Here is a 24,559-nt window from a genome sequence, read left to right on the forward strand (position 1 = left end):
ATTAGTGTAACAATTTACTAATTTTAAATAATATTTAGTATATTTGTGGCACATTCCAGAGTGGAAGATACTCTCAGTATAGCCCTGGTGTAAGACCAACATTCAGAATTTTAAAGAAAGAAGAAGAAACTTGAAATAGCTATGGCCGTGTTTGGTGACCTGAATAGCCAAGTACTCCCCTACTTTCCTCTTCCTCATTTCCTTCCCCCCCTACCTTCAGCCTCACAATATACCCCAATTGAGGATGCCATGGTCTTATTGGCTCCAGACGGTTGGGAGCAGTTGGGACTCTAGTACGGTTTCACATTTTTAATAAAAGGAGTCCCAATCATCATTGAGGCAACGAATCAAGAAGACACATGGATCAGAACAAAGTGAAAGTTTTGTCACCTGCACGATATCCTGATACCCTTGCACACTCATCTTGTCTGAAAGGTTCTGGTCCTCCGAGTCTAACTGGCTGTTGGCGCTGGGCGAGTCTGGCGGTGAGGCGGTGCCCGACTCCTCGGTGGAGTCTTCAGTGGGGGCGGGGGCGGCGGGCGGCGGCGAGGGCGACGGAGAGGGCGGCAGGGGCAGCACGTCTGCTACTCTCTCTAGGCGGTTGACAACGCGCTCCAAGCGGTCGAGCAGTTTCTCGAGGTCGGCGGGGGACACGTGTGGGGATGTCTGTCCGTCACCTCCTGGAAACAAAATTGATTGATTGGTAATGAGGTGATAAAGAAATCAGCTGTGCGGCATATGTCCATTCACTGGTAGTTCACAACACTGGTTTTATTGTATTTTATAACATAAAGGCATATTAAATACGTTTTATTCGTATGAAAAGGAAATAAAGAATCGTAATATTATTCTAGATTTCCTTTTCGTCATCTGCAAATATATTCATGTTATCTTTTAATTTTTATATTGGTGAAAAAGATAAATATTTCCGATTTTCAAAGCCATAAGAAGCAGGAAGACGGTATTCCAGTGGTTAAGGGAAGAGTGATTATGAAAGGAGGAAAAATTCGCCAGCAAAAAAAGAAGAAAAAAAATGGATTCAAAATAAGTCGATACAGGGCTATTTTAGTTAAAGTTGTCGCTTTTTACTTTTATCCACGTATAAGTCACATAATTAATTGTGTCATAACATATTATAAAATGTTAAAAGCAATTTTTGGCATTCATGAAAGTGTACAAGTGTTCAGAAAAGACTTGTATTCGTTTTTAGGGCACTTTTATGAACGGGCTTCTAAATATTTGGTAGTGAATTAATTTGATTGTAACAATAAAAATGGGAACGACACAAACAATCTGGAAGAAGCTAAAGACGTCACAAGTCATGTCGCAACAATTAGTGGATTGAAAATTGACCGCGAAACAAATATATAGTAAATAAGAAATGTATCTGAAAACTCAGAAATTAACTTTATTGATAGAAGTAATTGGAACGTTCCATTCACGCTTGTTCTCTGGAAAATTTTAAACTGTAAAAATGTTCAATACTTCAGAGTTAGCTGCGATTTCGCGCTGTCCAGAGAATGTAGCCGTTCAGACATAGCGTCCTGATTGACGACCGTAACAATTGCTCCCCATGTATGGACAAACGGGCTGGCAAAAACAGAAAACACATTCAATAGCTACTGAACCAAAAATTCTATTGGAAATCTATTCAATCTATTCGCGTGGAAATCGGCGTAAGTTGACCATTACATACATGACTGAATTATTGGGGTTTAAAAATAAAAACATGCATTAACGGCGTGATGCAAAACATGTGATCACTAAACGAATTAATATATATTTTGAAAATGCGTAAATTTTTCGAGTTAACAGTATTATTGTTTAAAAATAAGAAATGCTATAAAAATTTGCATGCCGTTTTCAATTTTATTCAGGTGAAAATGAAAGTTAATTTTGCCGAAAACACGGAGAAAAGAAGGACGCATGTGGGCGCAACTCAATAAACGATATCCGCTACAAAACACAACTTAATTCCTTTTACATCCACTTATAAAAGGTTTCTAAAAGAATTCTATATTATTTTTTGACGAATCAATTTAAATTAATTAATTGGCAAGAGACGAGTCCGCAGCTGCTATTTCATTACAATTTTACATTCCATTAAATCGGAAAGAATTCTCAATATTATGAAAGTCGACCAAATTGTTGAAATGCACAGGGAAAACAATAACGTAACGATAAAGTTAACAGAATTTAACTGAACTAACTGGAGAAACAATCAAACAAAGTTTTCTTAGAGTGTACCTACACTAACAGGAACGGGAGTCCTCATGTTGGTGACAATCAAACTTCATAACGGTGGTATTATATCTTATATCCACATAACTCTAGTCGACCAGAAACTTCAGCAATTTAATTTAGTTACTAAATGTAATAATTCAGATCCGGGATAAACTTTATGTATCACAACAGTACGTTGTTAATATTAGTAATTTAACCTAAAGCAATTTACACAAATGCAGGGGCATTTTTACAAAGTGTCATCAGCTTTCCGATTTTATCAATAATTATTGCCCCTTCTACAACACAACCTTTTTCATTAGCGCTATCCGGCGCTTAAATAAGAATTAATCGTCTGAACTAATCAGCACTCCAAGCTGTCATTGTCCCCCTGACAGGTAAAGTGGCAGATAATATTGGATTTCCGCAGATTTTTTAACAAAATACATATATAAAGGAAATTGATATTTCGGACAACCGGAGAAAAAAACAACAACAAAAATCACTACATATTAATCATCTCTTAATAACCTAAAATATTTAAAAACTAAACAAAAGTTGTATCACGATAATATATATTATGTCGTGTAATAACAAGTAAGTTTATTTTTTCGATATTGATTCAGAGGTTACGACTGTGTGACTTGATTTGCGACAGCCGGGACTGCGATTTGCAAAATTTGAGTTCTTGCTTTTGTTGAATTGTGAATTTGACCATAGTCCAAAATAGTTCTGGTTATGTTTACCTCGTGGCTTACAAACTTAAAAGCGAGGCGGATCACGCAAGAAGAAAAACATTTTACGCTCATTTAGTCAATTTCCATCTCGTCTTCTATGCATGAAGTAATAGTGTATTCTCCCTCGAGAGCGCAGCTTGGTAATAGTAAGCTCGGCAGTTGCCAGTGTGTGAGCCAGCAAGACTTAATTCAGTTGACCAAGCTAGAGTCGCTGGAACTTATTATTAATGCACGAACCCACAGGACCCACGCGAGCAGGGCGAAAGCTCTGTTGTTATAGGTATGTATGTAGTTTATATGTATGAATACTTCGAAATCTCATTTACTCGGTGCCAGATAATTAATTTGAAATTGCATCAATTAATTTAGACGCGCACGGTGGCCGCACCAAACTCCATGAGAAAAACTAATCGTTAAAAAAAACTCTTCTTTCTTATTTATCTCAAGCTTGAGTTTAAAATCCACCTTGGGTATTTTTGCTTTAGACTGGAGTCAGCGACTATAAATGTAATAATGATGTCGTACTTCAAATGCACCATTCCCGGGGGTTCTCAACAGTGGCGTCCCGTGACTTTTGGGTGTACAAGAGTGCTAATAGTACAAAAAATATAATTTTTGGTATCGTAGCCGAAAATCTATTTTTTTCGAAAAGCAATTCTGAAATTTGCATGAAAATTTCGTTTTACAAATTGAATTTTAGAAATAAATATAAAATCTTTTGGACTAAACAACATCAACAATGTTGAATTTTTCAAACTTAGCACTCTATCACACTCGATAGTCACGAGCCGCCACTGGTTCTCAACCTTCAGCTTCTTCAAGCGCTTCTACTACCTAGTACCTACTACATGTTCTTCGGTGACTATTGGATTTTAGCACTTTACAATTCATCCACAAACAGAACGCTTCCAAACTTTTAATAGTAGCGTTTTGAGGTCCATAAAACATAACAATCTCACCGATATGTATTGCAGAGAAGGTACCTAAAAGCAAAAAAAGGTAGCCATATAAATATATGATTACCTCTTTAAAAAAGTAGTAACCGATTATATTCGATGGGTTAACTTAACACTTAAACTAGATTACAGAAGGTCTAGTCGGCGACAAAAGACCGGCAGTCACGACAGTTGTAAGATAATGTACATATTATAAAAGACTTTTCTGATAACTTAATTATCTCGTTTATAACACTGCTATGAGATAAAACAATCAAATTATGATGATAAACAACTGCCTTAGCGCTAAACGACTATTTTATTAAAACAAATCGCAGCTAAAAACAGTTGAAATGAATTGAGAAATGCTGTTATTATAAAAAAATATGTAGGATGTTTGCGAAAATATTAAAACAGACCACCAAGAAGTTTATTTATGTAACTAACTAACTAATAATAATAATAATAATACTTGGATGACTTGTATAGCGCCGTTTTTGTGCAAAAACACCTCAAGGGCGCTGTACAAACTTATAATACATTTCTACAGTGATCTATGTTATTACTTAACTATTTATGGAGAAAATATACACTACAATACTTACCTGGTAGGTCACTTGAGATTAACACTTAATTAACATTTTCTAATTGTTTATTGGCGAAATTTAGATACAGGATTTAGGACTTAATTGAAAAATTGAATATAACTGGACTTTCTCTTAATTTAAGGAATGGTATATTTAATTTAAGGGTACGACAGCTTAAAAAGGTAAGTTTTTAGTTTAGACCTGAACTAACTAACTAACTAACCATCACGCCGTTTCCCCGCAGTGGTAGGCAGAGAGGACGGACCGCCAAACAACTCGGTCTTGGCACACACTTATTGCCTCATTCACATTCATACATCGTCTCATACATACTCTTCTATTATTCTGACTCTTGACATGGCCCGACTCGAGTATCTGATTCACTTGATCGTGCCATGTCTTCCTCGGGCGTCCCCGACTTCTGCTACCATTCGCATTTTCATCATATATCCTCCTTACACTCCTATCTTCGCTCATTCGCTCTACATCCCCAAACCATCTAAGCGTCCCTTTCTTAATCTTACTCATTACGCTTACATCAGCCTTGCACTCTTTGCGGATCTCCATATTCCTCACACGATCAAACATGGTTTTACCACACATACGCCTCAGGGATCTCATTTCAACAGCATTTAATCTACTTTCATCCTTTCTTTGCCAGTTCCATGCCTCACTTCCATACATCAAGGTAGGTACCAGCACTCCGTTGTGGACTGCTAACTTCGCTTCTTTGGACAATTTTTTGTTAGCGCCAACGGCGTTCAGTCCTCCATTAACGGGATTACCTGCATTTACCCTTCTTTCAATATCTCTGTCAGCCTTCCCATCTCTCGTAAACATACTTCCTAAATACACAAACTCATCCACCTGCTCCAAGTATTCCTCATTCACAATTATATTGCACACTGTTTTCGTACTCTCTCTTTCAAACACCATTACTTTAGACTTACTTACATTCATCATTAACTCATTCTTCATGCATACTTCGTTCATCATAGACACGAGAGACTGTAGATCATCTATACTATTAGCAATCAGCACCGCATCATCAGCATACAACAGGCAACATACTTTCAAATTATTCAAATACGCGCCCAATCCCACCTCTTTCAATTCTTGCATACAATTATCCATGTATAGATTGAATAACCACGGTGACATTACGCAGCCTTGTTTAACACCTTTTGTGATATCAAACCACCCCGTAAAACCACCGTTTACCCTAACACATGCAACGCTTCCCTCATACTTTATTATTTATGTATTACTTTAATAACGCCCTTTTTAGGAGCTTTTACAAATGAATAGTAAAAATTATATGTAATTTTTTTTATATATATTTATTAAATAATTAATCAATTTACAGAGTATAATCAATAATGTTAACAAAGATAATTCATAAAATTAGTACAATTAGTTTTCACTGCTTTTGATTTTTAAATGTTCCTCTTCTATAGAAGCTAGCGCTTGTGTCTAGAAGAGTGGTGAGTATCAAGATTAATAATATTTTGTCTTTGTAATTATGAATATTAAAATTTATAATTAATTACAAAGATAGTTTCATCATTTTGGTATTTTTACATTGAACTTCTCTTTAATTGCTTTTAGTAGGTGTTTATCGTTTTCTATTGTTCTGATATTTTCGGGTAGGCTGTTGAAATATTTATTTCCTAGATATATGTAATGATGTTGAGCAAAAGTGGTGTTACATTTTTGTGTTGGAAATATATATTTTTGACGAGTACGACTTTAAGTTAAAAAGCTGTGATTTTGTTTTTCTTTTATTGTGTTTTTTGGGCAAGATCATTATATTTTAATTCTTCAAAAATTAGGTGTGTTGGATAATCTCTTGATTTTTTCAATATTATTTTTATAATTAGACGTTGTACAATTTCAACAGGGTGTAGATTTGTTTTGTATTCAGCTCCCCAGCTCATTACAGCGTATTGGAGATTTAATTGTACTAAAGCATGGTAGACTGATGTTAAAATTTCCAATGAGAGAAAATTTCGAATTTTCAAAAATATGTAAATTAATTTTCTTATTTTGTTGACGGTTTGGTTGATTAGGTTATATTTATTATATGTATATAACTAAACTGCCTCAGTGACAATCTTTTATATAATTTAAGTGTTAAATTAAAGACGTCCACTGACTCGGCATTATTATTTCCCGCCATACGTATTCTGGGCAGTGAGGAATACACATGGTAGTTAGTAACAGAAATTATACACTGAAATAAATCCAGATTTCTAGTATTACGTAGTGTAAGTCAGTCAAAATCCTTCTGTCGGACAATTTAAGCATATTTATTTCATTCAACAGAGTGTTGTAGTTTAACAAAATTGTTGTAATACCCATTTTAAAACTTAGAAAACGTAAGAATTTATTTTGTATTCTTTCAATAGCTTGTACATGAATGTTGTAATGTGGGTTCCAGACGGGAGGATTGTATTCAAGTTGACTTCTAACAACGGCAAAATAGGTACACTTAATATTGTCTAAATTTCAGGTTAACCTAGTTTTATAAATCACAACATTTGTAAGTCCTTGTTAGAGATTTACGTTATATAATAACAAAAGAAGGATTTGATTGAAAAGTGATGCCTAAGTCTAAGTATGATTTCCAAGTGCATTCGTGTTAATATTTCAAGAGTATTTTTATGAATGTTGTAATAAAAGATCACTGGATTTTTAATTCGAAAAATCTGACTATTCGACATTTTGAGATATATAAATAAAGTCTGTTTTCATCGCCCAAATTAACATTTTGTTGATACTATCTTGAAGAATATTACAATGATAATATTTTCAAAAATGAAGATAAATACAACATGAAATATTTTTGTAATATCATTTATAAACAAGATAAACAACATTGAACCAAGGTGTGAACCCTGTGGCACTCCACTTTGTTGAATTAATTCTTTCTTGCTGGGAGGATTTTATTTTAACAATTGTTGTCTACCAGTAGAACGGAGAAGTAATTTTTCATTGTCCCCTCAGCTCCCATACATAACCTCTCCCACACATGTGCGCTCAGTACTGACTGAGTATTTACCGAGTGTGTAGGCTCGACACTCGTATTATTAACTAAATCATCTGAGTGTAAAGAAAAATAAGAACCTAGGTCAAGGTGATCATTGAAAAAATATCAATAATATTCAAATAATATGAAATAGAAAAAGACAAGAAACTCAAACTCGGGACTTCTACTTAATCCGGGAATAATATGCCAACTGTGATGGCGAAACCTTTTTAAATACTGCATTTTTTTTCAATCCATTCCATGTCTTGTTTTTTTTTCATTTATATCGGCGATATTAATATTAGATTAGAACACAGAATAAATAAGAAAACTAGAAGTGCCTTCCGTGTAAATTTGAACGGAAACAAATGTGCCACTGGCTTAGTACCTTTATTTATTCATTGAAAAATGGTATATTACAACTAAATCATGAGCCGCTCATGACACTAGGGAACATCTAGGGAACTTCTGATCGATCACTTCAATCACGAAACGAATTGTTTACGCCCACAAGGCACTTCTCGAGTTATCCTTTATTCTATGGGTGACAATAACTCATTTTAATAGCATATTATTTCAAAAATTATTACTATTTGTCGAATTTAATTGTATTATCCGCGTTTAAACGAGTTATTCTCCCATCGCACTAGGCGTGAAATATGTATAGTTAAAATGAGAAATGCAAATGAAAATTCGTTGGGTGGCACTGGCAGCATACTCTTTGGAAATAGTTCAATTTAAAAAAAGCACGAAACAAAGACGGGGAAGTTTTTCGCGATGTAAGCGATCAAGAATGGAAGATGATATTTTATAAGATTTAATCGTAAAAATTAACCCGTAAAAAAAGCTTTTTAATTATAATACTATTTAAAATGTTCACTAAAAATTTTTTTTTTTTTTTGTTAAATTTGGTTTGGTAGAGGATTGAACCTTCCTTCCCAGGGATTAGAGTCAACCGCGCTACCGTTATTGCTACCAATAATGATGTTGGTGTGCGTTGTCTTCGACAGCGAGTCTATCTGTCGAGTTTCAGCTCAATCGGATGTCGGGAAGTCCAATTCCGAAATTGCATTAATTAATTACCGAAACAAAAGTGAACTTCAAATTCAATAAAATTAAAGTTAAAATAATACATTATAATATATGTAACTCTATGTATAAGCATAAAACTAAATAAATATATTTTTTGAAAATTTCTTTATATATATATAAAGAACTGAAAACTTGGACGTCCCCGACTTCTGCTATCATTCACATTTGCGTCTAAATTGAAGAATACCTACATACCTACATACCTACATACCTACAGCGCCCTTGAGGTGTTTTTGCACAAAAACGGCGCTATACAAGTCATCCAAGTATTATTATTTATTATTATAAACGTTTACTATATCTTGTAAGAGTCTTAAGAATAAGTCCGCAGGCGGAGGACTGATTATAATTGAAAAATAACTAATAATGAAAAACAAACAAACCGCAAAAAGAACACAAAATTTATTAGGTCCAAATTATGCCAAGGGTTCGCAAATCACCCCCTAAGGGGAAAAAACTCAAGGTTTTCTCACTGGAACGGTCTCCGCGAATTGGGTTCTCCGTACTTCTTAAGTTGGCGAACCCAGAATAAAAAAAGTTACTTTTTAGAACAGAAAGTGATTGTTTGATACTCCATGAATTTATCTGGAGTGGTTCTTTACGACAGCAAGAAAAAAACATCCCAATTTTTTTATGCTTAATTAGATTCAGCTCTTCAGAAACTTGAAGACGAAGAAAATAATACATGAAAATTGTTCAAATTTTCAATGGAAAAAAACGTTTCGTAAAAAAATCCTAGATGATTTACAATATAGATTATTTTCTCTTTTACACGATATTCAATTTGTAGCTGATTAGCAATATTTTTCAAGCAGACTTCTAAGGCAAATAAATTATGAAAATTTCCAAGAAATAAAAGGCCATGTCCGTGTGTGTGTCCTATAGACAAAAAACTACTCGACTGATTTCGCTGAAATCTTATAGAGAGTTTATTCTTATTAGTCCCAGGAGATTTTAGAGAATGGTTTGAATGGTAAAAGCCGGGGACGCCTGAGAAAGACATGAAACAAATAATTATTAATAGTAAAATGCACCAAGAAAGATATATGTATAAGGACAATGTCACGTGGAAGTGATTGGTAGAAGAAGCCGAGAACGCCCGAGGAAGTCATGGCACCATCGAGTGAAACAAATATAGGGTTTTCCAATAAGAGGTGTTATTTTGATATTCAATCGTAAAAGATCAATGGTTTGTTGCTTGTGTGGCACGTAGCGCCGTCTTGTTGAAAGTAAACGCTGTCCAGATCAATACCATCCAATTCCGGCCATAAAAAATCATTAATCATCTCTCGATAGCACAATCCATTCACCGTAACTGTTGCTCCAGCCTCATTTTCGAAAAAGTAAGGTCCAATGACTCCGCCGGACCATACACCGCATCAAACAGTCAAACGTTGAGGATAGAGAGGCTTTTCAACAATAACTCTTGGGTTTTCAGAGCCCCAGATGCGACAATTTTGCTTGTTGACGAAGCCACCGAGGTGGAAATGGGCCTCATCACTAACAAGATGATTTGATGAATTTTAATAATTCCAATGCGTTGTTGAAGCGTGTATCGTTCCATTTTTATCAATGGCGTAGTTTCTACTTGTCAAATGTCAAAAAATGACAGCTTCAAAAGTAATATCTATCGAAATAGCGGGCTATTCAAAATAACACCTCTTATTGGAAAACCCTGTACGTAAAAAAAATAATTTTATTAATTCTTTACAATAATGTTCTTTCCACCATAAATTGCACCCAGTTTTCAGGTACACTAGATACTACAACCTCAAAACTTCACTATGAAATTCACATACATAAACCCGAGCAACGCCGGGTATACGTCAGCAAGTTTGTAATATAAAATGTTTATCAGCTCTAACCACTTATTCCGAGTGAGAATTCAAACGATGCCATTTCAGTTTGTATGGTAGACCCACAGACATAGGAATTAATAGACGAGAAGATAATGGCGAGGGGTAAAATCAACTGTTGAAGAACGAAGGGAGTGAAGCTGACTGTGATTCGTCAATAAATCAATCTGACAGTAAATAGGCATCTCGCATTATAATATCACCATTTACTTCTTAAAAGTAAAATCTGCTTTTGAATGAATAGACATTTTTACATGGGAGCGCAAATTACTCGCCACGTTATGAACAAATTTGCGAAGTCCAAATTCGGCAAAAAAATTCGGTTATATTTTCAGAGTCGAATATTTCGTTTAAGTATTTAGTTAAGACACTTTTATAAATGTTCATAATTTACTTCCCAGCAACCAACCAGCTTTGTGTTTCGCGTCCAGACGTTTCTCGATGTGATAGTAACAACTGATTCATATTATTCGATGTGAATATGCTTAAAATAAAGTAAAATAATGCTTATATATGGAATGTAATACGACAGTTGGGTTTATTCTCTTTTTCACATCTATTTTTACAAGTTTTCATAGTACAAGTCAACATTTTGCCGTGTTATTTCGTAAAATGAACCGATGATGCCTCGACCATAGTTCGCACAAGAATGATGACGTACATTTTCAAATTTCACTTGAGGCCATACGCGATCACAGCCGGCTCCAATGGAACCGGTATGGGGAGTGGGGATAATACGCTTTTAATCACTTAGGGCAGGTCTACTAATATTCATATGTCTATGGGTAGACCCCATAAAATCACACAGAGTAACGCAATTACTACATGCTTTATGGCTTATGGTATGGCAGAAACAATTTACCGGAGTGGTTCCGGCATAAAGTGTAAAAGTTATTTGATCGCTGATAATATTTTTGGAAACTTGCAATATCCATTTTAATTATCATGGTAAACAAGGGTACATCCAAAACAAATTTACCTGGGGATAATTGGAAAAGTGTGTTATTCAAGGCCGTAAACACATTGTACTTATCAAATATACTAGTTTCGGTTGTAAGTGCGTGATGTGACATATTCCTGCGTAATGATTTTCAAAATTGGAACTGATCAATTCAGACAAGCAATAAGATACCAAAATTATTTTATTTTAATAATACTTCTATATTTGAAATGTGTAATTCTTTTGCTTATTTTTTTATTGATAGTTCTAAATCTGAATAACTAATGATTTTTTAAGTTTAATATCTGTGTTCATTCGAAAGGTAAATCGAATCGTCTCGCTAATAATTTGTTAACAAAAAAATCTACTACAGACCCGGCATTGCCCGAGTTTAACGAACAGTTTTTAGAAATCAGGTTAAGATTTTAAGTCTCCCCTTATTTTGAACATCAAGTGTGCAAAATTTCATCTAAATTCATCTTCAAAAGATGGAAAAATGGGATGGGGTGGTTTTTTCGAAATCTCGAGTAGACAATGACCTACCTCTTGTTTTGAAGATCAAGTGTGCAAAATTTTATCGATTCCGGAATAAAACTGTAGATTTGTATAAAAATCAAATCCACACAGCCCGCCACACATACCCATCTTGATATAAAAAGATTAATATAACTTTTAAGATTATATATATATAATCTTGGTATAGAAAATTAACAAAATGTTTTCTATTTCAGATCAAAATTTATATTTAAAATGGTTCATATATTTTTTTTATCCTAAGTACGTTGTAGTTCTACCACAAGACGCATTTAAGGTAAAATTAAATTGTTTTGGCTTAGTTACTGTCCATGAATTCCACCCGTTATTCTCGTATAACGTTGTAAAATAATTATAGGCCAGTGCAATTAGCGATTCGCGATCGAAGTAATTCCGGTAGTCCCAATTTTTTTATATGTTATATAAACTGATCCCCTGATGTAAAATCTGAGTTTCCGACCTTGGCACACCTGTGCTCGCGCCGCCATTTTGAAAAAACTGGCCGAAATCCGGCCAAAATCTAGTTTTTCCCAAATATCTCATTTCCAATGCAAATTTTGGCTAAAATTTTTTAACAAGTATAATAGAACATAAAATAACCTACAACTTTTGAAAAAACAAATTTCTTCTATCTCTAATAGGTACCGTGGTAGAAAGTCGTAAATGTGCGCATATTTTTGAAAAAACAAGTTTTTTGCGCGACTAGGTTTGGTTTTTTATAAATACCTCGTTTCCAGTACAATTTTGTGAAAAATTTATTGATAATAATTTTGTAGAAAATAAAATTTCGTTAAAGCAATAGGTATATAATTTATATTTTTTATCTCTATTACGTATCCAAACTCTTATCCAGCAAAACTAGGCCAAAAATTGAAACAGAGGTTAGGTGTTTTAAACTTGGCATTCCTTGATTTTATTTTTCTTTAACAATTATTGTTCTAAGAACATATACGTTGACAACAATCGTCATGCCTGTGTCAGACCTAGCTATAAATATAGTAGATAGACTATTTCAGCATATCGGTCGCCATACATTCCCAATGGGAAGACCACTAAAATAGGCCAAGCCACTACATTTGTGCTCGCAGCTTGGTCTGACATGCCTATCAACGTAATCACAACATACATTTAAGATTATTAATACAATTAAGATGATAAGGTACATAAAAAAGATAAAAAAATTGGTATTTTCGTAAAATTAACATTTATTGACATTCTTTTCTTTATTAGTTAAGTTATCAGCATAACAAAAAATAAAATTAATGGTAGATCAGTTTAGACAGAAGTACGAGCCCTTGACTATAGTTTCTTACTTCTGGCCCTGAATAGCTTTTTCATCGGTCTTATCACCCAAATTTGTGGCGACTGGGTCGTCATATTTCTCGTCATCGTCATCAACAAAGGTTTCTACAGCATTCTCGCAGGAGTTGCCATTGCAGTGAATGCAGAGTAGGGAACATTTCAAACCCGACTTTCTGCAGGTGCACTTTCCAGCGCAACCTTTTTTGAATTGACATGATATGAAGTTCAGCAAGGCCTGAGGTGCAGTTTCCTTCAACATTGTTACTGGAGTAAGTAACCCAACAGCATCCTTTTTCCACCCCCATTCAGTCGGATATTTATCGTGACCAAGCCAAGTCTGCACTTGCAAGTATGTTCTTGAAGCGTGTTGCTGGACTGCATCTTTGGTGGGTGGTAGCCTGGGTAAATTGAATTTGTTCTTTTTACTCCTTTGACAAAAATGATGTACCTTAAATTTTCCAAATTCGATTTCTCGTTGCCGCCATACAAAAGTGCAAATAGTTGTTCGGCAGCCAAAGTGATTGTTTCTGTCTTTGCTTTTGGGTCTTGAAATACACGAACAAGTTCATTCACTGAGTGGTTATTGAGAAGAATATTACAAAATTTGTGTTTGCCTTGACCGAACGGAGCTCCAGTTGTATCGCAACCACTTATGGCATGAAGGAATAAAATGTTTTCAACTATTTCAATGTGTTTAAAACATTTTTTCGAGTACAACGCGTTAGGTGATTTACTTTTTCCAACTTTTTGGTAATATACGTTGGGAGGTGAGAGAGCTGTGAGGAGTACCAGCAGATAAATATCTTGACCACCGATTATGACTACATCATGTTGAGATGACAACGAATTTGCTGTGTTCACTATGAGAACGTCAGCATCCTCTTCAGCTTGTACTGTCGTTATGTGGGATCGTGCAAATGAGGTTCTGAGTAGGGAAATAAAACGAGACTTGTTCTTCTCATTTTCCAGAAACTTTTCCTGTGTCACTTGTGGGTGCATGCTTTCAAAAAACAAAACTTCGGCAGAAGTTGTAACTCTGGCACGCCGTGCTCTTTCCACCCCTTTAGTGCTTTTATTTTCCATAGAATCTGGGTATCCATCGAATACCACTACTGCATTGGATCCATAATGATTTTGTACATACCTGACATATTGCTGGAAAATTACTGAAAAGGGTTAAGCACGACCCCATACAACTTTGTGCAGTAAATATCCTCCATCAATTACGTGTATTTTACTGCTTCCCAGTTCTGTATTATTTGGTAGAGGGTTTAATGATGAATAAAATATAGACTTCGTTCCTTTGCGCATGCCTTCCTCTGAGAAAAGAGACAATGGTACAGGAGAGAGTTCATATTGAAAATATTCTTTAAGTTCACTTTCAGACTTTTTGGCAATACACATACGATGGAATAGCATTAATGGAGCTATTGCCATAGTCACACCCTGATTTTTGACACTGCTGGTCACCGCCGCAAGAGAAACTATCGCATCATTACGTTTTAAGTGTAGGTTTCCAAAGTTCTGGTTGATAACTTTAGACATAGCTAATTTCCCCATATTTTAATCCATGTGACAAGTGACTTTGCTATCCCCGATTGTGCCACTGCTCGATAATGACTCGATACCTTCACAAATGTTATGCAGATAAACAAATCCAGCAGTCCAACGAAGGATGGAACTGTCTGTGATTCCCCGTCCTTGGGTCAAACCTCCAGATGTTTTCATCGATCTCATCAGAGTTTGTTCGATGGTCATGTCAGACCAAATCCCTGACCAAAATTTTAAATTTAAATCAACAGATTTTTTTGAAATTTTATGTTCTACATAATTGGTATCAATAAAATTTTCATGAAATTCCACTGGAAACGAGGTATTTATAAAAAACCAAACCTAGTCGCGCAAAAAACTTGTTTTTTCAAAAATATACGCACCTTTACGACTTTCTACCTCGGTACCTATTAGAGATAGAAGAAATTTGTTTTTTTAAAAGTTGTAGGTTATTTTATGTTCTATTATATTTGTTAAAAAATTTTAGCCAAAATTTGCATTGGAAATGAGATATTTGGGAAAAACTAGATTTTGGCCCGATTTCGGGCAGTTTTTTCAAAATGGCGGCGCGAGCACAGGTGTGACAAGGTCGGAAACTCAGATTTTACATCAGGGGATCAGTTTATGTAACATATAAAAAAAATTGGGACTACCGGAATTACTTCGATCGCGACCCCCTTTTTGGCGCTAATTGCACTGGCCTATTACCAAATGAAGATAAAATGATTTAGTTTAGAACTCGAACTTGCCTAATGGAAACCGTTATATATTTTTGAACTCAATTTTGAGTTCCCAGTAAGAGCAGTACTAAAACAACAACAAAGCGCAGGAATTGAATGTTAAGTCTTTTATGTCGCGTGGCATTTCTGAATCTGGGGAAATGCATTGCAAGGATCCTTTGTTAAATTGCCTTGGCGCAGTCGGTTCCTGGCAATGTTCAAATAGTTACAGAGGACAAAGATTACTTCAAACGTAGCAACGAGAAAACGATTTCAACGTTTTAAGACAGTCGGAAAACTCGCAAGTAAAGCTGTATTAAATCCCTACAAATATTTAAAATTTAGATGCAACAAGAAAAATAAATATTTCAAATATTATTTCAAAAATGCACACACTTTCGATTTTGTAACTTTGCTATCGTTAGCAGAAAAACCAAACATGTATGTGAAAACTGAATAAAAAAAACGCAGTAAAGAATGAACAACTTCCTGTAACCAGTCATTATGGTCATATCAGAGTCTAAGGCAGTGGTTCTAAACAGTTTTTAAGACAAGGATCATAAGAAAAGTTTTCGGAACACCGAAATCAACTTTCCATCCTGGGTGTGGGGAGGTTGAAAATTCCTGGAAAAAACAAAAAAAATATCGCTAAAATATCTGAACAAAGAAGCTGAGAAGCTAAACAACTTTTTGGAGCTAATGACCTCGATTTAGAGCTAAATCCAGCTCTCGTTGGCAACACTTCATAGACATAACTTCTATTAAAATCAAACAGATTACATAGCAGTGCAATACAATACATATATAGGTATATACGTACATAATATTATATTCTCGAATGAAATTTATTTGAGAAGAAAATCATTTAATATGATACCTAAACTTGTCGGCTTTCGCAGATTTCAGAGATATTACGGCTAATATTTGATACAACTACTCTCAATTCTCGGTCTAAATTGCTTTAGAGCTTCCTAGTTATTATATTGATCACTTCGCGGAACACTTGCAACAAGGTCGCGGAGCACCAAGAGCCTCGGGTCTAAGGGTTAAACCCTAAAAACCGGAGGAATAGAAAAGTGAACCAAAAAATCCAGAAATTGTCAACCCGAAGAATTCGCAATGGTAGTAATGGCTTGAACAAAGTCACATGACAAAGCATTAATTCAAGTTAAACTAATATCAATAATAATAATAATATTTGGCTAATTTATATAGCGCCGTTTTCGTGAAAAATCACATCAAGGGCGCTGTACAAATATATTTATTAAATAATAAATACTAAAACTACTGACATAAAACTAGTGACTTCCATACATCTAAGACTTATATTTAGTGACTTACGACTAAGGCCTGTAACTACTGTCTTAATGACATATATATTTACATATGTAGAAACTTACAACTAACATACTTACATTTAAAAATACGTCGATAAATATTCTTTCTAATTTTACTAGCGTCAGAAGAAGAAGGAAGTTCTATAATATTAGAGTGTTTCATCATTAATTTTAGCACACGAGTGCAAACTGTGCTCAATGGGTAAGCTGTAGTTTCATTCCAAGCCAGTATTTGATTACTGTGCCGTTTTAAACGTAAGCTTAGCTATTACAGTAGTGTCCTTATCATTCATACATATATACGTCAATGATCATTATACCCAAATGTTCATGGTAGTTTGTTTGAATGAAACCCGGCAGAAGTTTTCCGCGCTCTTTTTCCTAATGAGACCTCACCGTTGACCGCTTAGCGGTGGCCCGGTGGCGGTGCACAGTGGGCTGAAAATCGCCTTTCATAGACATAGAGACTTGAATTTTCAAGGGTATTTTTTTTGGCTAGAAATGGATTCTGCTGATCATTACTATGCTATAAAATGTCGTACGAAGCAATTGCGTGTACAAATGAAGGAGTTATAATTTTTTTAAGAAAAATTTGTAGCATTAAAGCATTAAAATGAATCATTAACAAAAAAAAGATTTTTTTTCCACTTTAGGATTTTAAAAAAAAAATTCGCACCTTGCGCCACAATATGAAGTATGTCAAAAAAATACAAATAAATAGTAGTATTATCTGTGTGTAAGGATAGAACGGCCAACCTTATGATTCCAGAGATAGCCTCATTTTTAATGTCAGCGCCATACAAATTTTTCTTAAAAAAATTATAACTCCTTCATTTGTACACGCAATTGCTTCGTACGACATTTTATAGCATAGTAATGATCAACAGAATCCATTTCTAGCCAAAAAAAATACCCTTGAAAATTCAAGTCTCTATGTCTATGAAAGGCGATTTTCAGCCCACTGTGCGGTGGCCCGGTGGCGGTGGCCCGGTGGTAATGGCCCGGTGGCGGTTTCCCGGTGGGCGCTGTGAAATAATAAAAGGACATTTCCTCCGCTTTGCCAAAGCTCTCTAAACACCCAAACACGCGAGATGATGCCCGGATCAGTAACGTGGGAAAATGGTCACTTTTAATGATACTCCTCCCACAAACCTTTAAAACGGGAACGTACGTGTTTTTTTAGCAGATTAATGGTATAATGTTGGTACATAAAATCAACAAAATTATGCTCGCTAATGTGGCACTTATATAAGAACCTCCTAAATTAAAATTTATGCCTAATTTTTCCCAGGGATTTGTATATTTTGAGAAATAATGATCACATGGCTAGTAAAGTTTAAAAATATATATTGAAATCGTCATCGCTGCTTTCGTCAATTGGGTGTTTTCATTGTTTTTTTATTCTCTTAAAAAAAGATTATATTTCTATGTTAACGAATACATTTTCTAGCGCCATTTTCGATTTGCTGTCAAAACTACATGTTCGTTTTTATTCGTGAATTCGGCATAGCAAGGCGCGCGTCGTCATCCCATACAACCGATAGGACATCGTGAATTTGACGATATATTGAATGTTATGATTGAAAATACGTTTTGAGTATTATCTTGATGTGACTTGAATGTTAGTTTTTCTATGCAACCAGCGTGGTCGTAGTCGTGGGCGAAACTTGACTTAATTTCGAAATAACTCGAATTTGAAATAATTTAAATGTTGATAGTTTTTTGGTTGATTTCTAAGGCTCTTATAGATTGTTTATTTATCATGTTTTACATATGTAATACATCTTGTGTATCTAATTATACATGATTTTTCTACATTTCTCATTTCTTGGTTTCTTTATTTTTATATTTAATACCTTATGGATTTTTTACGGTTTTGAAAATGAAGAGTAAAAATTTTTTTATACTAATATTTAGTTTGCCCACCTCGGTTCTCCGGGAAACCAATATATATAGAGAATAAGTAATAACTAATAACTATTGTAGTAAGAGGTTGCAATATTTCAGCTGCGGATATTTGAGGGAAGACACGACTTTTATTTACTTTACGCTATTTGGAGACATCATTTTTACTATATATTTATTTTCATTTCGGGGACTTCAGACTGTATCGTGAATGTGGAGTATTTTTATGTATGTCTACCAACTTTAATTAATTACTTATTTTTCTATACTATATCTCTTGCAAAAAATATATTTAGTACGTACTGGATTTTATTTTAGTTTTGAAAATATAGTAAAAATGTGTCTAAGAATTTTTTTACTTGAATGTAGCTCTTGATTCAAGATGGTGGTGATGTCCGTGAAATAAACATATTTTACATAATATGTGTTCACCAAAAATGGTTACTAAAAAGTAAAAATAACGTAATGAAAGAAGTAATTTAAATGCACCTTTCTTGGTTTTGAAGACTAATCACCTAATTTTACAAATCTTGCTTGTCCTAACACTTCATACATTAATTCAATCTACAGCATTCGATAGTCCTTAATGTTTTCTTATATCTTATGTACATTTCTAGAATAATTTTATATTTCTTATGTTTTTCCCTACCTACATTATATATTTAAGTATTGGTTACCTATTAAAATTAAGTAAATATATTATATATCTATAACTTATTTCACTGTAGGGGAGACCGGGGTTAGTTGACTATAGGCCTTAGTAGACTCAGCGGTGATAACTTGAACGGTTCTCAAGAAAGGGCGCTGTAAGTCCTTCCCATCATTTAAATAGCCGGTGCAGATTAGTATTTGTGTTCCTTTGGATCCTTACGCACGTGTCGGTTTATATAGTTCTGATTTTCGATATTTTGCTTTGGTGAGTAACTTTTTTATTGCAATTTATTTTATTATTGCTGTGCCCTAATTAATCAAGATCATATAAACATAAACTGGGTGCTAATTGTGCTTCTTTTGTGAGTGAATAGCGATAGTTGTGTTTTTTGTGGGACTGGTCGTTTACTGGAAATAATGCTTTAAAATTAAAAATGGCGACTTGGGTTAGTCGACTCAGTGGCGTTGGGGTTAGTTGACTCGCTGAGTCAACTATTTAGTATTTGCATATTTACTTAATATTTTATTTTTGTAATCCATATAATTGTAAGTCGCTAGTATACGTATAATTTTAACAGAGAACTTTTCATTTCGATAGATATTCGCAATGAGAAAATACAAAAGAAAAACCGATAAGGGGAAAACTTGCGATACAAATAAAAAAAGAGAAGCAATCTGGAAAAACTAAAAAGAAAAAAAATCCAGCATTACTAAATTAACAATGGCTACCAAAACTTTGTTTACTGATGACGACGAGGATTCTGAAGATGAAACTTCATGCCTGATTTGCGATGAGCCCTACACATGTAATGTTCCTGGGGAAGAATGGGTGAGGTGTATGATCTGCCAATTATGGGCTCACAAAAAATTTGTATCTGGCAACGCTACCTACTACCAATGCATCAACTGTAATTCAGATGACGATATGTAATGTTTATAATGTGTAATAAATTTTTATGTGTAAATTTTGACTTTATTCTTTTTCAATTCGATATTGACTCATTTGAGTCAACTAACCCACTACTATGAGTCGAATAGCCCCACACCCGGGGTTTGTTGACTCAGTGGGAGTTTTTTTTTGTAAACATAATTGCTGACCTGTAGGTGGATGTTTTAACTTGTTTTATCAACTGATCACATAGTCAAATATGTATGTTACATTATTGGATTAACAGTCCATGGTGACGAGCCTTCATTTTTTTTTTAAATCACGAAGTGAAAAGTGGGTCAACTAGCCCCGGTCTCCCCTACTTATGCATTTATTATTTTATAAAATAATTTAATTTATACATAAAACCACGTGACCTTATTACGGGTACCAGTAACCCCAGTAAGGATACTTTTTTCGTAAATATTGGGAACGAAATATTAAATAAAATTTTAACGGAACAAATATTATATTTTTAAAGATTTTTTTAGTACCTAGGTTCTTACATACCTAAAGATTGTTTCTAAGATTTTATTTTTCTTTCTTTAAATGCTACACATTTAATAATATCATATTCCCGAGAGAGCTTAAAAATTTAGTTTAAAAAAAAACATTTATTTGACAAAACATACCTATGATAAAAGAGCCTTGTTTCCGTTCCAATTTATTACCTACACCTTATTTTTAGGCACCTATTTTTACCTATACCACTCCATTTAGAACATGTGTAAAAAAATTATAAAACAAATAAAAATAATAAAATTTATTATTTTACCTCTTTCAATGTTTCAATTTTTTTCAGTATTTAAACCTGATTTCTAAACATTATTTTCTTAGTGCTACAATAATCTCAAACGTTCATAAAAATATATTTAAAAAAAAACTATAAAATAAAATGATTATATACCTGCAAATCACTAAAATAACATAACTTCCGTGTTTCAGAATTTTTTTCAGTACCCTAACCTAAATTTCAGGAACTCCGATTTTGTTTTTTTTAAAGCTTCATGTAACTAGAAGGCCTGTAAAAATTTTCAGGAAAAAATAACAAATTGTTTTCTCATAAACATGTCCGCAAAAAGACCTTTTCGCGACACTGTGCGGCGTTGACGTCACGCCAGGCGACTTTGGTGACAACCGTCATACCAGCCAGTGGCGGTGTCTATACTATCTATATCATAACGACGTTTTAGCAAGTTGGAACCGTTTCGGAAGATGCGGTTTTTTAAATCAATAATTATGAATGAAAATATTAAAATTATGTGTTTAGTACAATTACCAGAATCAGAAATATAAACTTTAAATCTTTCATACATTTTTAAAGATATTCATAGTTTGGGAAAATACCCCATTTGTGTAGATGGAAAAATTATCGAAGGTTAAGCATTTGTGTAGATGGAAAAATTATCGAAGGTTAAGCATAACAAATCTTGAAGCGTTATAAGTGGATCATTTATGACAATATAATTATAATCAAGTTATCACAAACTCAACATTAACAGATGTATTTTTATTTCTGATTATTGGGATGTATTATATGTATGTGTCTTAATTTGCTTTTTTTATTTTTATAGTGAATACCTCACAAGAGTCCCAACTGCTCCCGTCTGGAGCCAGTGAGACTATGGCATCCCCAATTGGGGGATGTTGTGAGGCTGAAGGTAAGTGGGGAAGGGAAAGAGGAAGGTGGGGAAGTACCTGGCTATTCAGATCTAGTCACTAAACACGGCTAAAGCCATTTGGAGCAACGTTTCAATTCTGAATGGTGGTCTTACACCAGGGCGATACTGGTAGTATCTTCCACTCTGGAACGTGCCGCAAATATACTATATATTATTTTAATTAATTAATTGTGAAATAATACAAATTAATCATATAAAATTTATTTGCGCACGCCGGGTTCGAACCCGCGACCTTCGGAATGGCAGTCCAATGCGTTACCACTGGACTATGCCACTATGAACCCTTAAAATAGGTTCTAGTTCTACTCTGGATGTCCGTAAGTATTTCATATATATCATTTATAGGTTAGTTGTAATAAAAGGGAAAACCCGTACAAAACAAGGCGAAGTTTGATTTGTCGAATCTCTTTGATACATCCTGTGGCTTCTTGCTAATTTTGGTTAATAGAGAAAAATCGTAACACCGTTGATTCTGAATAAAAAATAACGATGCAACCAAGTAGGTTGGTAAGTAACAATGTTTGTGGGACTGATTGAATAAATTCAAAAAATAATTTAAGAAAAATGGATTTTATTTTCATATATAATTGTATAGTTTTTTGGCCCTGCACTGCACTTGGGAGTGCAAACCTCAGAATTCGTAACAAATTCTCGTGGGCAAGAAGAAAGAAACCCGAAATGTAAATACAATTCTTCCGCTCTTGACGAGTATTTACTCGAGCGAAAATAACCTTTTCCAACTAGGAAATAGGCCACAGTGCTCGGTGGCCACTAGACACTGACTGGGCAAGGCGCTTAATAGAGAGAGCCAAGAAAGGAAAGACTCTCAAGATGGCGAAGGCTGGCGTACTAACTCAATCCATCTATGTTGAAATAGGTTAGCTTGTAGCCTAACAAGTACACCCGTGGGAGATCCCTTGCACCTTATGCTCCGAAAGCGAAGACTTCTGTCCATCAAAACATGGTAATCAACAGAGCGACTTAAATATTCTGCATTGTCCATCGACATTTTCAACGTTGCAGACAGTCGGGCGCATATCACAAAATAATAAAACTGCCGATATGACCCTTTTTGATTGGTAATATCATCACCGAAATGTATGTAACCGGTTTATGGAAAACATGAAGTAAAAAATAAAATATCAAAGGTTTCCATTAATATAAAAAAAATACATATTGAATACATCAGACAAATAAAATAATACCATTTATAAAAGCATGATTTGTTGGTATTCTAGTTGCTTTCCGAATTCTGCGTAAACAGAATAAACAGAATATTACTTTTACAATATTCAACCTGAAAATTTGATATTTAAAGTTAGCACTTACATTAAATTTCACCACTTAAGCGATTAGATGTAATAAAGAAACACTTTGTGGAATATAATACCTGAACCATTTCTCCAAAGGTGGGTACACAGTTGTAAGTGCTTTAAGAGAGGGAGGCGATGTTCATTAAAGCACAACTAACTAGAAACTGGATGGGTTAATGAAATGTATTAAATTGATAATCCAGAGCGAAAGACACATCACCATATTCGCCACCATTCGGAAACGTAAACTAACTTGAAACGGTTACCTGGATCAAAATGCTTTATACATTAATGCAGACACATTACTCTCTCATTGTTATTAGAGATAATGGCTGTTCAAGAAAGTGATGTTACTTACTCATTTGGTGCACTCCCCAGAGCACTTAAAGCTACATACAAAGTTGATACTTTAAACTAGCTCTTAGTGGGTTGTTTCACTAAGTGCCAGTAGAAAAATGAGTACAACTTTTTTATCAAGATACTGTTGAAAATGAGACTGCCGTACCATTTCCCAATAATATATTAGTCCATCAGATCATATCTGATCACGCGTTCAACGCAGGTGACTTGTTCGAATAAATATCATGGAGCAAATGCGAAAATATTACTATTTTTAAGAACACATGTCCCGACTTCCTCATAACATATTCTTGATTTACTGATTTGTTATGAAACTTGTGAAATCATGAGTTATAGGCCCGCAGTCCCTTTTTAGCAGGAAATCGAATGATTTGACCAGATATTAAATAAATTAACAATATATCATATCTGTAAATTTTCTCCGTGTGTATACAGTTTAATCAATCACATTTCAACGTTTCTACGTTCTGAGCGTAACGTAGCACGTTGCAGATTCCTTATAACACGGTGCTTCAAATCATAGTTGTTCAGTCACGTAACGTAACATTTCTTAAAGAATTTAAGCGATCTCAGACTCCAGCAGAACATGATAACAAACTAAGATAAATCTACCGTGTTTCCGGATAAAAACAATTCATCGGTATTCCCGTGTTGCAGTAATTAATGGGGCTGTGACGGAAAAATTAAATTTGAAGAGTACGGATAAATCCTTTGTAATACAGCGGCTAGATTGCAGCCTTACCGCAACAACAGATATTATGAAACCACGTAGGATATTCTGATGCCAAACGCATTCCGCAAATAACTAGAGCTAAAACGATTCCCAGCAGTTTGGACGTAAAATAAAACCACTAGCAATATAAACGAAAATAAATCATG

At 34.5% G+C, this 24,559-nt stretch overlaps 1 protein-coding gene across 4 annotated transcripts in view; it reads right to left on the reverse strand.

The window, feature by feature from the left end:
- Nucleotides 1-24,559, reverse strand: part of capt (adenylyl cyclase-associated protein 1) — a 198,449-nt gene that overhangs the window by 34,154 nt on the left and 139,736 nt on the right. For all 4 annotated transcript variants that reach the window (XM_089648292.1, XM_089648286.1, XM_089648279.1 and 1 more), the window contains one exon: nucleotides 391-680. In XM_089648292.1, coding sequence (XP_089504418.1) covers nucleotides 391-423 — 33 coding nt within the window. In that variant the 5' untranslated portion in view covers nucleotides 424-680. The remainder of the gene's footprint in view (nucleotides 1-390; nucleotides 681-24,559) is intronic.

This window comes from Hesperophylax consimilis, chromosome 3 (genome assembly GCF_061612785.1).
Source record: "Hesperophylax consimilis isolate HC1 chromosome 3, BYU_Hcon_1.0, whole genome shotgun sequence".
Lineage (NCBI taxonomy): Eukaryota > Metazoa > Arthropoda > Insecta > Trichoptera > Limnephilidae > Hesperophylax > Hesperophylax consimilis.